The 14,293-nt window shown below is 40.8% G+C and overlaps 1 protein-coding gene across 2 annotated transcripts; it reads left to right on the top strand.

Moving 5' to 3' along the window:
• On the top strand, positions 1-10,853 carry LOC147958187 (ABC transporter C family member 10-like). 2 transcript variants are annotated; one of them, XM_087535506.1, is made up of 8 exons: positions 3,533-3,822; positions 3,928-4,092; positions 4,262-4,556; positions 5,281-5,495; positions 5,591-5,896; positions 9,526-9,589; positions 9,835-10,074; positions 10,239-10,853. In XM_087535506.1, the coding sequence occupies exons 1-8, from the start codon at positions 3,547-3,549 to the stop codon at positions 10,346-10,348; spliced, it is 1,671 nt and encodes a 556-aa protein (XP_087391632.1). In that variant the 5' UTR covers positions 3,533-3,546; the 3' UTR covers positions 10,349-10,853. The 2 variants fall into 2 exon arrangements, 1 of the variants encoding a protein (XP_087391632.1); XR_015610805.1 differs by lacking the exons at positions 4,262-4,556; positions 5,281-5,495; positions 5,591-5,896; ... (1 more) ...; positions 9,835-10,074; positions 10,239-10,853 and adding exons at positions 1-155; positions 920-986; positions 1,070-2,457; positions 2,653-2,973; positions 3,042-3,128 and having other exon boundaries at positions 3,223-3,822; positions 3,928-4,065.
• Positions 10,854-14,293: the final 3,440 nt, after the last annotated feature.

Genomic DNA, 14,293 nt, shown 5'->3' with positions numbered 1-14,293 from the left:
CATATCGAGTCCGCACGTTGTCAGCGACGTCCTCGTGGTCGTGGCAATAAAAGAGCTTGCGGCGCCGAGCCCTGCAGCTTATATAGCTTGGACGGACAACAAGCTCGGGGCAAGGAGGAGGAGGAGGCGGAGGGCGCCGTGTCCTTTGTGCACAGGTATGTATCAGTTGGTTTGAAGCATAAGTAGATTCATTAATCTGAAGTTGATTTTGGGGTGATTTAGAGCGATAAAATGTTTATCTATGTTCATCAGGTTGTTGTCGTGTGATCATGTCATGGCTGAGGATTTTGTCCTGATTTTCTTTTCAGTGTGCCCTAGTGATGTAATCATGCATGTTTTGTTGATTAGACATGTTCTGGTAATGAAACATATTCTTGAATTATAGTGATCATGAAAGTTCTCATGTATTATTTGGGTCGGACCATATCGCACAATGGGACATGGGGCCAGAGTCACTCCTGGACCATTGGGTCGGTCCCATATCCCTGTGTAGATTATAGGGGCCACCAGGGACCAGGTCCGGGCCAGAGCGGGCCGGCTCATTCCCAACTTGAGGCGCTACTACCGGCCCATTGCTTCATAGGTTAGGTTGCAATACGGGCGCAATTTGTTGCTTTTCCTGTCGATCTTTCTTAGCCAAACAAAACAGTTCTTGTAGCCAAACAAAACAGTGCAGTTTTCTTCTTCAGCTTTGGGTTTCTTTTATTTTTATGTGGCAATGTGATCTTTGTGTTCCGAGCGAGTGTTCAAATTTCTGCGCGTCCCCTCTAGATAATTTCATGGGATTTGGATTTTGGACTCTGAGGTTGCTCTTGTACCAGTATTTGTAGTATCTGTTCCTCGTCTGCTCCTTCATAGAGAAAGAGTATCTGTTCTCTGTCCTAAGTCCTAACTAGTTCTCTGTTCATGGTTGGTGCAGGGCTGCAACAGGAGCTTGTCCACCTGGGAGCAACAGAGATTGCGCACACAGATGGGTTCCCTCACAGGTAAATCCTCTCTTCAATTTCCTCATCTTACATAGCTAGCCGCATCACTTCTGCTACCTTTGCTAAAGCTATTATTTTTTCAGACGAAGAGGTAGCTGATTCTGAGAGTCAGGTGACTCCCTTTGCTAAAGCTGGGGTTTTCAGCAAGATGTCATTTTGGTGGTTGAATCCTCTAATGAAGATGGGCTACAAGAAACCCCTTGAGGACAAAGACATGCCACTTCTAGGCGCCACAGATCGAGCATGCAACCAGTACTCGATGTTCATGGAGAAGCTGAATGGAAAGAAGCAGTCGTCGTCACACGCCACACCATCATTCTTCTGGACTATTGTTTCCTGTCACAGGCGTGCCATCTTGGTCTCGGGTTTCTTTGCTTTGCTCAGGGTTCTTGCCGTATCAACGGGCCCAATTATTCTCAAGGCATTCATCAATGTATCACTTGGGAAAGGGACCTTTAAACACGAAGGTTATGTGCTTGCTGCGTTACTGTTCATTTGCAAATGCTGTGAATCTTTGTCACAGAGACAGTGGTATTTCCGCACTCGGAGATTAGGACTGCAGGTGAGGTCACTCCTGTCGGCAGCTATTTATAAGAAACAACAAAAGCTATCAAATGCAGCAAAAGTGAAGCACTCCTCTGGAAACATTATAAACTATGTGACTGTCGATGCATATCGGATTGGAGAATCCCCATACTGGTTCCATCAAACATGGACAACAAGTGTTCAGCTTTGCATTGCTCTGGCAATTCTATACAATGCGGTTGGTGCTGCAATGATTTCATCTTTGGTTGTCATCATTCTGACCGTACTGTGCAACGTTCCATTGGCTAGACTGCAACACAAATGCAAGACTAAACTTATGGAAGCACAAGATGTGAGATTGAAAGCCATGTCTGAGTCATTGGTTCATATGAAGATCTTAAAACTGTATGCTTGGGAAGTTCACTTCAAGAAGGTCATCGAGGGGCTGAGAAAGGTTGAGTACAAGTTGTTGTCAGCATTTCAGCTTATGAGGGCATACAACACTTTCATGTTCTGGTCTTCACCTGTTTTGGTTTCGGCAGCGACCTTTCTGACATGCTATCTTTTGAAAATCCCTCTTGATGCTAGCAATGTCTTCACCTTTGTGGCAACTCTACGTCTTGTGCAAGAACCAATAAGGTTAGTACCAGAAGTTATTGCAGTTGTGATACAAGCTAAGGTTGCGTTCACTCGGATATCAAAGTTCCTTGATGCACCTGAGCTAAACGGGCAAGTTAGGAAAAAATACTTTGTTGGCATTGATTACCCTATAGAGATGAATCTGTGTAGCTTCTCGTGGGACGAGAACACATCAAAACCAACTCTAAATAATATAAATCTGATTGTCAAAGGTGGAGAAAAGATTGTGATTTGTGGAGAGGTAGGATCAGGAAAGTCGACGCTTTTGGCTGCTGTACTCGGAGAGGTACCAAAAACTGAAGGCATGGTATGAATTTTTACTAACTTCATATGTTAAAGAAATAGCTGCCATATCCATGTTATGTTGACAACTGCATCATGTTTGGTTTGCAATTTATGAAAATTATGCTTGACAATATTTTCCAACATGAAGTATGTTAATGAATTCATTTTTTCGTAACAGCTTTATATAAAATTAATGATCTTTGCATAAAATTTCCAGATCCAAGTCTGCGGGAAGATAGCATATATTTCTCAGAATGCATGGATCCAATCAGGAACTGTGCGAGACAATATTCTCTTTGGATCGTCGATGGATGAGGAAAGATACCACAACACACTCATGAGGTGTTCGTTGGTCAAGGATCTTGAAATGTTGCCATATGGAGATTGCACTCAAATTGGGGAGAGAGGAGTAAATCTTAGTGGTGGTCAGAAGCAGCGCGTCCAGCTTGCTCGTGCACTATACCAAAATGCAGACATCTATCTTCTTGATGACCCTTTCAGTGCTGTTGATGCCCATACAGCCACAAGTCTTTTCAATGTAAGGATTCTATTTCTATTTCTATTTCTATTTGATCGTGAACTGTTTTACAAAGCTCTTTCTAACAGGAATATGTCATGAGTGCACTATCAGAGAAGACTGTTCTTTTGGTGACGCACCAAGTGGATTTTCTACCCATATTTGACTCCATTTTGGTACTTCTCTCCACTTCGAAGAATTAGATATTTATCTGTAATTAGCTTTATTTAATTTTTAGTGTCATCTAAAACTATTGATGATTCTTGGCAGTTTATGTCACATGGAGAGGTTATTCGGTCTGCACCTTATCAAGACCTATTGGTAGATTGTGAAGAATTTGAAGACCTTGTAAGTGCCCATAAAGATATTATTGGAGTTTCGGATCTTAATAACAGCAAACCCACTCAAAGACCTAAGGAAGTATCAATAAAGGAGACACTTGATATTCATCGAAGTAGATATACAGAGTCTGGGAAGCTATCGCCGGCAGATCAACTGATCAAGAAAGAGGAAAGAGAAACAGGGGATGCAGGTGTTAAGCCTTATATGCTTTACCTGCGCTAGAACAAAGGCCTCCTGTATTTCTCGTTGTCAATGATTTCCCACACATTTTTTGTAGCTGGGCAAATATTACAGAATTGGTGGATGGCTGCTAATGTTCAGAATCCTCATGTTAGTGCGCTGAAGTTAATTTCCGTGTACATTATTACCGGAGTTTGCACAATGTTCTTCTTGCTATCAAGATATTTGCTGGTCGTGGTTCTTGGGATCCAGACATCAAGATCCATATTTTCCCAGTTGCTCAATTCATTGTTCCATGCACCAATGTCCTTTTTTGACTCTACTCCTCTAGGAAGGGTTCTTAGCCGGGTAAGAATTCTCAATGAATGGAAAATACATTAAATTTCAGTTACGTGTTACACCAGAGATATTTCTTACGATAGATTAACTCCTTCTCTTTTTCTTCTACTACAGGTCTCTTCAGATTTGAGTATCATTGACCTTGATTTTCCATTTGCCTTTGCGCTTAGCCTTGGTGGCAGCCTAATTGCATATAGCAATCTAGGGGTATTGGTTGTTATTATGTGGCAAGTTCTGTTCATAGCCGTACCAATGATAGTTTTGGCAATTTGGTTGCAGGTAATCGATATGACTTTTTTTCTTTGTGGGTAAGGCTCATGTGTAAGATTATTCGATTTCAATCACCAATTGATGTTCTGTGCTGCTATTTTAGTCCGTGAGTGAATGAGCCTACAGTTTTGCATTAAGTGTTCTCATTAACCGAAACTTGTTATGTTTGGTCATGCAGAGGTACTATCTTGCCTCGGCCAAGGAATTGATGCGGATCAATGGTACTACCAAGTCTGCTCTAGCAAATCACTTGGGTGAATCGATTTCAGGGGCTATAACAATCAGGGCCTTTGAGGAAGAAGATCGTTTCTTTGCTAAAAATTTGGATCTTGTTGACATGAATGCTAGTCCATATTTCTATAATTTTGCAGCAACTGAATGGTTGATTCAACGTCTGGAGATAATGAGCGCCGCAGTTCTTTCTTTTTCTGCCTTTGTCATGGCCCTTCTTCCTCAAGGAACCTTTAGCCCCGGTAAGCAATTATATGAACACCATGGTGATTGAAATATTTGGACAAAATTGAGTAGCCAGCTCATTCTATGGCCATTGTTGCTTGTATCTGATTTGCAAATTAAGGTGTTAGATCTTAGATGCACTGACACGTAAATGTTGGTACCTTTTCATTGACTCCTCCACTCGTAAATAGATGTCGTTTCACACATGACATGGGTTCTGGCAAACTTATTTGAACCGTACTTTTTATATGTATATGTTTGTAGAAAACTAGAAGAGAGTTATAGTATGGAAATAATATTGATGAAAAATCTAATGATAGTATTTTGACCTACGAGTGCAAATACTTTTTACTTATATAATACTTCCTCTGTCCCAAAATAAGTACCACTGATTTAGTACAAAGTTGTACTAAGTTATAAATTTTCGACTGAATATGTTCTATAACGCCTTGTATATATGAACTGAGGTAATAATGTTTATTGTTCCAAGAAAAATACATTTGCTGCATTCTGCCAGGCAAAATAAGGTGAATATAAAACACCATATGTTCTCAAGCTACCACTTGTTCTGATGATTTTATGTATATGCTTGTATCTTTTATGAAGATGCAGTTTTAGTCCTAATGCTCATGTGTCGAAATTAACTAAATAAAGTATTTGATACTATCATAGTAGAATTAATTCCAAGGGCATTAATATTACAAATAGTAGAACTAATTCCTCGCTTTGGTACCTTCACAGGTTTTGTGGGAATGGCATTGTCCTATGGTCTTTCCTTAAACATTATGTTTGTTGCCTCTGTTCAATTCCAATGCAACCTTGGGAATCAAATAATATCAGTCGAACGGGTGAACCAGTACATGGACATACAAAGTGAAGCAACAGAAGTTGTTGAAGAAAATCGACCGTTACCAGATTGGCCCCAAAATGGCAATGTGGAGATTAGGGATTTGAAGGTAATTTGACATAAATATCTACATGTACACCTTCCAAGGTAAAAAATTGTATTAACACTTCTTACAGATGTATGCAATTGATTTTCATTTGACAGATCAGGTATAGGATAGATCTTCCACTTGTACTACATGGAATCACTTGCAAGTTTGAAGGTGGAGATAAGATTGGTATAGTTGGCCGAACAGGAAGTGGGAAGACAACCTTAATTGGTGCATTGTTTCGTCTTGTTGAACCTGCCGAAGGGAAAGTAATTATTGACTCTGTGGATATCACTATGATAGGCTTACATGATCTGCGTTCACGTTTGGGTATCATTCCACAAGATCCTACACTTTTTCAGGGCACAATAAGATACAATCTAGATCCTCTTGGGCAATTCTTAGATGAACAAATATGGGAGGTAAGATTATACACAACTAACAATGTTGACTTTTCTCATCTTACTCAATGATAAGATAAGATTATGATGATAAGGTATCATTACCGAAAGAGTTATATTATGTTCCATGTATAGCATGTGTTTCCCCGTTGTGCGAGGGGTTTCCTAGGAAATACAAGTTGCATATTTACTAACATGCATGGTATTAGAGCCCTAGTTCTTTTTTTGTACGGTCAACTCGTGCTTGATCCTCTAGCGCGCCGTCGCTTCCTCGTCTTCGATGGCTATGCTGCTGGCTGCGGCAGTTCTCTTCTGTGGCTGCTTCCTCTCTTCCTGCCCCTATTCAACCAACTCCACCCAACCTGCCTCGCTCGACCCAAAGTGTCTTGCTCGATCTGCCCCGTCTTGCCAACCGCGCCCCGGTCCATCTCACCAGTTCCTCGATCTGCACTGCCCTATCCCCACCGGCTTGCACCGTCGCCTTCCTAGACACACACCACCACCCGCCTTCGTCATCTCCTAATTTTGCACCAAACCCTCCTCATGCCGTTCTGCCCCCAGTTCAATCTGGTCCACAGCCGTGCCTCCTGGCCACCAACTGTCGGCCTCTCGATGCGTCGCCCACTCCTCCCGCAAAAAACAAGTACCATGCCTTCGTCGTCAGCCTATGTTGCCATCCCTCATTGCCCGATAATTATTGGTGGTGCTAACAGTTGTTGCCTTTATGTGCATTCATATGCGTGGCGTTCTTCTCTAGGGTGTTCTTTCTGGTGAGGTCCCATGTTCGCCGCACCTGGTTCCTCTTGTGACTCCTACCCCGCCGGTGACACCGGCTCTTGCCGCGGATGCAACTAAGGTTGCTATTGATGTTGCGGTTTGACTAGAAGGTGCTGACATATGAGGAGGCTCTTCCCACTTACCATGATGCTCTATCTGCTTATACTTAGTGATTCGATGATGATGCTCATGTCGTGGTTGCTCTCACATATAGTGTTCTGCCTCAGTTTGCCTCTTACTTTATGGGCCTCACTACCGTCTTCGAGATGTGGACCCGTTTTCGCCAGCGCTAACATCCCTCTGGTGGTGCCTTATACTTGTTTATGGTCCGCCAGGAGCATGCTAGCTCTTTAGCAGGGTGCCTCCATTGTTAATGATTTCTATGCACAAAGTTTTGTTATCTAGCGCCAACTTGACTCTCTTCGCACTGCTCGTCGTGGTACTTTCCAGCGCGGCTAGGTTGTGCAATCACACCAGGAGTAAGGAGTTTCATCATGTCTACAAGTTCTTGTCTCGGCTCCACAATGCACGCTCAGCTGTTTGCTCGTGGTTGTGTTTCTCTTGTGGAGTCGCTTTCTGAGATTCGTGCTGAGGAGTCTCGCCTACGTGGTGCTGGTTTACTTGAGCTCTCCCTTTGTGCTTGTTGTTCATGCTCCTGTTATGATGTATGGTGCATCGGCTCTTTCTCGCCCAATGCTCTGGCACTCCTGCCAACTCCTCCGGGTGGTGGTGAGGGTAGCTCTCATGCTCATTGTGGCTACTGCAACAAGGATGGTCACCCCGAGTCTGATTGCTTCACGAAGAAGCGGGACAAGTGCAACAAAGCACACACATCTTCTTCTGGGACCGTGCTTCTACTGCGAGACCCTCACCCATTGTCTTGATTGAGCAGGATATTGTGAGAGTTAAGCGTTTGCTTGCCCCTTCAGGTTCTTCTTTGGCGAGTACTATAGGTTTTGTGACTAATGCTTCTGGCACTCCGCGAGCACCACCTACATAGGTCAGGTACATCCATAGTTTCTGGATTATGGAGCTTCTTTTCATTTGTCTTTTGATGCTTACACCTTGTCCTCTCTTAGACCCCTCGATTTTCCTGTTCATGTTATCACATATGATGGTGCTCCTCTTTATGTTGCTAGTCAAGGAACTCTAAACACTTCTTCTTTTTCTGTTACTGATGTTGCTCATGTTCCCTGACTTACCATGAACCTGTTTTCTATTGGTCAACTTACTGATTATGGTTATCATGTCATTCTTAACATTAATTCTTGTTTTGTTTAGGATGGTCGCGCGTGTACCCTGCTTGGTGTTGGGCGTCGCCACCATGACTTTCAGGGTCTTTGGGAGTTAGACTGGCTTCACGTTCCTTCTGTTGCCACCATTGTCGCCAATCCCTTTGCTTCTGTCGCTTTACCTACTGGTTCCTTTCAGCAGTGGCATCACTGACTAGGTCATCTTTTTGGTTCTTGTCTATCATCTTTAGTTCTTCGAGGTCTTCTAGGGTCTATCTTAGGAGAAATATCTTTAGAGTGTCAGGTTTGTAGGTTTGGCAAACAGATTCAATTAGCCTATCATACTAGTGAGTCAGTGCTCAACGTCCTTTTGATTTAGTTCATTCTGATGTATGGGGTCTGTCCCCCTTCGCTTCGAAAGGGGGCCATCAATACTATATTACTCCTTTGGTATCTTTTAGATGATTTCTCTTGCTATACTTGGCTTTAGTTTATGCCTTCTTGCAGTGAGTTTATCTCTCTATATAAGTGTTTTGCTGCCATGGTTCACAATCAGTTCTCTATGCCTATTCGCCTGTTTCATGCTGACTCTATTGGAGAATATATCTCCAAGATGTTACGTGGTGTCCTTGCTGAGTAGGATACTCTTTCTCGGTTTTCTTATCCTGGTGCTCATGCTCAAAATGGTGTGGCTGAGCGTAAGCATCGTCATCTTCTTGAGAATGCCGATGATCGATGCACCTCTTCCTCCTCCTATTCTTCCCTCCTTTTCTCATTATTATACTCGTTGTCCATGTGTTGTGGATGATTCTACTAATGAGCCATCTGCTTCTCATGTGCCATCTTCCTTGACTCAGCCTACTTGTGGCTTACGTCATCGCCTGCTTCCGCCTGATGACTGGTGTGTTTTTTCTAGCACTAGCGTAGTTGTTCTAGAGCGAACTTATTATCATGATGTTGGTGTTCATCCAAATGGCAGCTTGCGAAGGCAGAGTTACTGTTCTTAAGCGTACTGACACGTGGGATCTTGTTTCTCTTCCTCCCCATGTTTGTCCAATCATTTGTAAGTGGGTCTACAAGGTTAAGACTCTCTCTGATGGTTCTCTTGAATGCTACAAAGCTAGTCTTGTGGCTCGTGGCTTTCAACAGTAATTTTATCTCTCCAAACTCAGTGTTATGGATCCAAGGCCAGGGGCTGGGGGTGTCAAGAGTTATATCACTTTCCATGCATAGCCTGCGTATTTTCCCCAGTGGTTTCCTGCACAGTTACCACATGTACATGTATATATGTACAGGCCGTTGACAAGAACCTGATGTGATCTTTAATCATGAGGCAGTCCTCTTTTAGTATTGTTGCAATTCAGTATGAATTCAGCCCAGTTACTTTGATATACCTAGCGCTTTCAGAAAGTAAAACTAGATTGCTTAGGAGGAACTAGACAATTTTTTACTGATTGAAGAAATATGTACCCAAATTTTAGTTCAGGAGAACTCAAACAAGGGTGATGGCCTGGTAGGAGTGTAAAGCTACACCTCTTGAAGCTGAGCTTAGGATTAGAGCCCCCGTTTCTCAGTTTATGGCATATGTACATTTCAAAGGGAGTCACTAATGTGGTTACTCTAATTGTTATTATGCTGCAGGTTCTTGACAAATGTCAACTTCTTGAAGCTGTCCGGGAGAAGGAACATGGATTGGATTCACATGGTAGGAAACTTCAATTCATCTTTTTTTTTGGTTTATGTAGTTTATTTTTTAAAACAATAAATTGGCTAAACAGAAAACTCTGCTGTAACAAATGATTTTAGAAACTGAAAATAGGTGTGAAAATACATGTGACAATAAATATGTCAAAATGTTAGTAATCCTAGACATATTTAGCTATATCCTTTTGCTAGCATGGTGTTGGAACTGTCTCATTCATAGTACTGATCAAGATCTCATCATAATAGTTGTGCAAGACGGGTCGAACTGGAGTATGGGCCAAAGGCAGCTCTTCTGTCTGGGACGCGCACTTCTGAGAAGATGCCGCATCTTGGTTCTTGATGAAGCGACAGCCTCTATAGACAATGCAACAGATGCTATCCTTCAGAAAACGATCCGAACAGAATTCAAATATTCCACTGTTATTACAGTGGCCCACCGTATACCAACAGTTATGGACTGCGATATGGTACTTGCAATGAGCGACGGTATGTTTCTCTTACCAGCAATTTATAAGAAACATACAGTGACCTGTTTGTAGAACTCATCGTCTTATTGACCCGAAATTAATATGGAATGTACAAACTGTAGTTGAAGCGAAATGTATTCTGGATCTTTCCCATACTAATGAGTTATATATGAACACTTCCAGGGAAAGCAGTGGAGTATGACAAACCTACAAAGCTCATGGAAACTGAAGGATCTCTCTTTTGCAAGCTGGTCGAGGAGTACCGGTCACACACATCGAACACAGATATTTAGAAGAGACTGCAGATTTTGATTGCTCACTTGATAAATCAGCTCTTAGGAAAAAGTGTTATGCCTGAAGATATACAATAATCCCTGAATTGATCTCTGGTCAATGAGTATTGGTCAGTTTCCTGAAAATTTCGTTTGATATCTATTGCTACCAGAAATTCTGTGCAATACGCTGGACTGGTGAAGCTGAACAGAGTAAATCCCTGAAGATTTCTCCTTGCTCCAGTAATAAAATATAGAACGCTAAATTGGAGGGACTTCAAATCTGCAACCTCTGCCTGCGATACGAGTTTCAGATACGTGTTTGGTCAAGTCCTTTGTCGACTAGATAGTGCATTCACTTCCTCATCATTTACAGCAGCTTAGCAAGCTTGTGCTGAATGCGTCGACTTTATACATGAGGTTTCAGGCTATGCAATGTAAATATATCTGATTGGTTTCAGTTGTCGATGTATTTCTCCAACGGAAAGCACCTTGCCTATTTATATTGCGATGCATATCCGGAGTATTTGCTTTTGTTTGTACACTGGAGACAGAGCACTGTGATCTGTTTGAGAAAGAAACTTGGGAGGAAAGGATGCCATTGTATAGATAGGATCCAATGCGTTGTTTCTGCACATGGATTGGGTTGTTTCTGCACATGTTCATGGTTTTGAATGACGTGGCTGAATCAGTGGATCGGTTGCATCGTGTCTAAATTTTTTTGTTGGACATAAAGGCCCTGTTTCCACATTGAACTAGCAAAATCCCCGAGGTTGCACGTGCAGAGCGTAGCAAAAGGAAAATCCGTCGACTTTGTAAATTCCGAGGGTGGATTTAAGGTTCATTAGCTTTCTCATTCTACTTTTTCACTATGAAGAAAAATCTTCTAATCCAAGAATGACTATTGATTAACAAAATTGGATATTTTTTAACTTTTTAAATGGGTACCTGCACCTTTGGGCTTCTTTGCTTCGCTGGATTCTGAAAAATGTAGGAGTAAGCCCTCCCCTGTGTGAATGGCACAATTCACCGACTGTTGTTCATACCAGTCTTTTTTTTAACACGGTACAATTGAAGTCATTGACATACACGAGCATACATTCACTCTCTATGAACGCACACATGCACACCCTACCTTATGAGCAGTTGAGCACCTCCAAGTGACTGAGCCGGCATAACATCTTGAGATTTTACGAAGTCATCACAGACGTCTCGTAGTCGACTGAAAATTCTCCTCCCATTGAATGCACATCGCCGGAAGCCTAAAATAAATCCAGGAATAATGCAAGCACCAATATCGAGTGTAAGACTTGAACCCAGACATGGCCATCCTAAAATAAATAGTGAAAAGGCCAATTAGCGCATCACCGGCATGCGCCTGACATGGCCATCCTAGAATCCTTCACGTTCCATCCTCGATGCCAAACATTCCTAATTCTCTCCGGCCATGCCAGCGGGGAAAGGTGGCGCGGATCCCGTCGGCCGCCGTGTTCGATTTTTCATGAGTTCGAGAAGACGAGATGAGCGCAATATGGTGCGAACGCAGAGAGCCTCTCTTTAGTGCCTTAAGCGCTACTTGCGCGACCTGGCGCTCACGTGTGTGCTTGCAGGCCGTCCCATTACTGTTCGCTAAAAGAAAAAACAGGATCTTGTTTCGTAAGATGTAAACATATAAAAAATCATAAATTCTACAAAGAAAAAAATTCACGGATTTGACTCAACCTTTGACCGCCCCCTATTGATGGGTTGATCACCAACCATTAAGTTCTAAAAAATTTGAACAAACAAGTTTGAATAATTAAAAAATCAAAATTTTAAAAAATTTCATGAAAATTGGGAAAAAGTTTGTTTTTAAATAAGATCACGATATTTGAAAAAACTTCACAAATTCGAAAAAAGTTTGCAAAAATGGGAGAAACTAAATGAAATAGAAAAAGTTAACAAATTTGGAAATAGTTCAAATGTAAAGGTCAGGAAATTTGAAAAAGTTCACGAGATTTGAGAAAACTTTGTGGAATTTTGAAAAATACCATGAAGTTTGAAAACAAAGTTCACGAAGTTGAAAAAAATTCAGACCTAAAATTGAATGCAGTCAAAAAAAGTTCATGAATCTGAAAAACAATTCACGGGCTAAAAATTCACAAATTTGAAATAAAAGTTCATAAATTTGGGGGAAAATCATGAATTAGAAAAGAAATCCACAAAAAGGGAGAAAATGAAAAACAAAAAGAAAAGAACAAATAAGAAGAAGAAAAACAAAGGGAAATAATTCTAGGAAAAACCGGTGGAACCTCTACCTTTAAGAAGTTTTCGAAAACCGGTAGGACTGGCTGAAAAGAACTGCGTTATGGTTAGAGCGAGACGTAGGGAAGCCTCACGTGAAGGTGGAGCGCAAGATGGGCCAGCCCAGGAGCGCTGGAGGCCGCAACCTCATTTGTTTTTCATTTTCTCATTTTCGTTTTTTTTGCTTTATTTTAGTTTTACTTATCCTTCCAAACATTATAGATATATTACAAAAAACACTTTATATAAACATTTTAAAAAATGTTAACCAAGCATTTGGAAAATGGTAAATGTGTATAGAGAAAATGTTTCTCATGTATACTAAAAAATGTAAATCAAGCACTTGAATTTTTTTAAATGCGAATAGAAGAAATGTTGACCTCATAATAAGAAAATGTCAATCTTGTATTTGAGAAATGGCCATAAAGCATTTGAAAAATATTAAATGCGTATAGAAAAATGTTGACCATGTATTACAAATATCTTAATCTTGTATTTCAAAAATGTTAAATGTGTATTAGAAAAATATGTTGATATATACATAAGATGCACCATGTGTATGGAAAAGGTCAAATAATAGAAGTTCTCAAAAGATATTAATCATGTATTACCTATGTCCTAAATTAATTGTCTTAAATTTGTGTAGATACAAATATATCTAACACTAACGTGTCTAGATACATTCATATGTAGACAAATCTAAGAGTAATTCTGGATAGGGGGGAGGGGTATTTCAAAATGTTAACGTGCATGTGAAAAATGTTTTAGATATATACAAAAAATATTGAATGTGTACTGACAAAAATGAAACATGTGTTCTAAAAAGAAACCTGTGAAAACGATAAAAACAAAGAAAAATGAAGAAACTCAACAAAAAACCCCAAAAGAAAAAGCAAAGAAAACTAAAAAAAGGAACCCCCCCCCCCCCAAAAAAAAAGAAAATCAAAGAAAACTAAAAAAACTAAAACGCAGACTAAGGCATAGCCTAGTGGTGGGAAGGGGCTGATGCCTTTCCACCCACCCAGATTTAAGGCATGATACTTGCAATTTAGGTTTGTTACACCAATTATACTGTAGGGGGTTCCCTTACAGTCTTTCTATATAAAAAAAAAGCAAAACCCGAAGGAACTAATTCAAAAAATGAAAACTGAGAAAGAAACAAAGAAAAATGCTGAAAACTAAGAAAAAAAGAAAAACTTCTAAGAAAGAAATAAAGGAAAGGAAAAGAAAGCCTAATAAAACCAAGAAAAAATGAAGAAAACGGATTAAAAAAAGCAAAGAAAAGACAAAACCAAAAACCCATGAACTAACAAAGAAAAACGAAAAGGTTATTTTTTTGGAAAAAAAAAGGAAAACGGAACGAACTATTCAGCAACCAACCCACCCAGAGAGGTGAACGAACCAACCAGCTCGATCGAGCGAGTCCCAGCGAAGGAAAAAAATCGATGAAAGTGGGTCAGGCCAGTAGCTACAGCGCAGGGGCAAAACCTTCTGCTAGACGGAAAGGCACTCGCACTAAGCGTGATATAGTCGCCACGCATGCGTATTGAGGGAACGATAAAAAAAAAGTTAAGGGCCTGTTCGGTTTGCGGGAATTTAAAGGAAAAGTCACAGGAATCCAAAACGAAGGAAATACCATGAACTGCGTTCGGCATGGAGGATCCAAGTAAAATATAGTAATAC

Source organism: Triticum urartu, chromosome 7A, assembly GCF_056163025.1.
Source record: "Triticum urartu cultivar PI428250 chromosome 7A, HENAU_Tu73, whole genome shotgun sequence".
Lineage (NCBI taxonomy): Eukaryota > Viridiplantae > Streptophyta > Magnoliopsida > Poales > Poaceae > Triticum > Triticum urartu.
The sequence above is the reverse complement of the archived record's forward strand: the minus strand, read 5'-3'. Positions and strand labels throughout refer to the sequence as shown.

Coding starts and splice junctions, on each gene's coding strand:
- LOC147958187 (XM_087535506.1), top strand. CDS start 3,547: ATGATTTCCCACACATTTTTTGTAGCTGGGCAAATATTACAGAATTGG. Junction 4,557..5,280: donor TCAAGGAACCTTTAGCCCCG/GTAAGCAATTAT, acceptor GTACCTTCACAG/GTTTTGTGGGAATGGCATTG. Junction 5,897..9,525: donor TAGATGAACAAATATGGGAG/GTAAGATTATAC, acceptor ATTATGCTGCAG/GTTCTTGACAAATGTCAACT.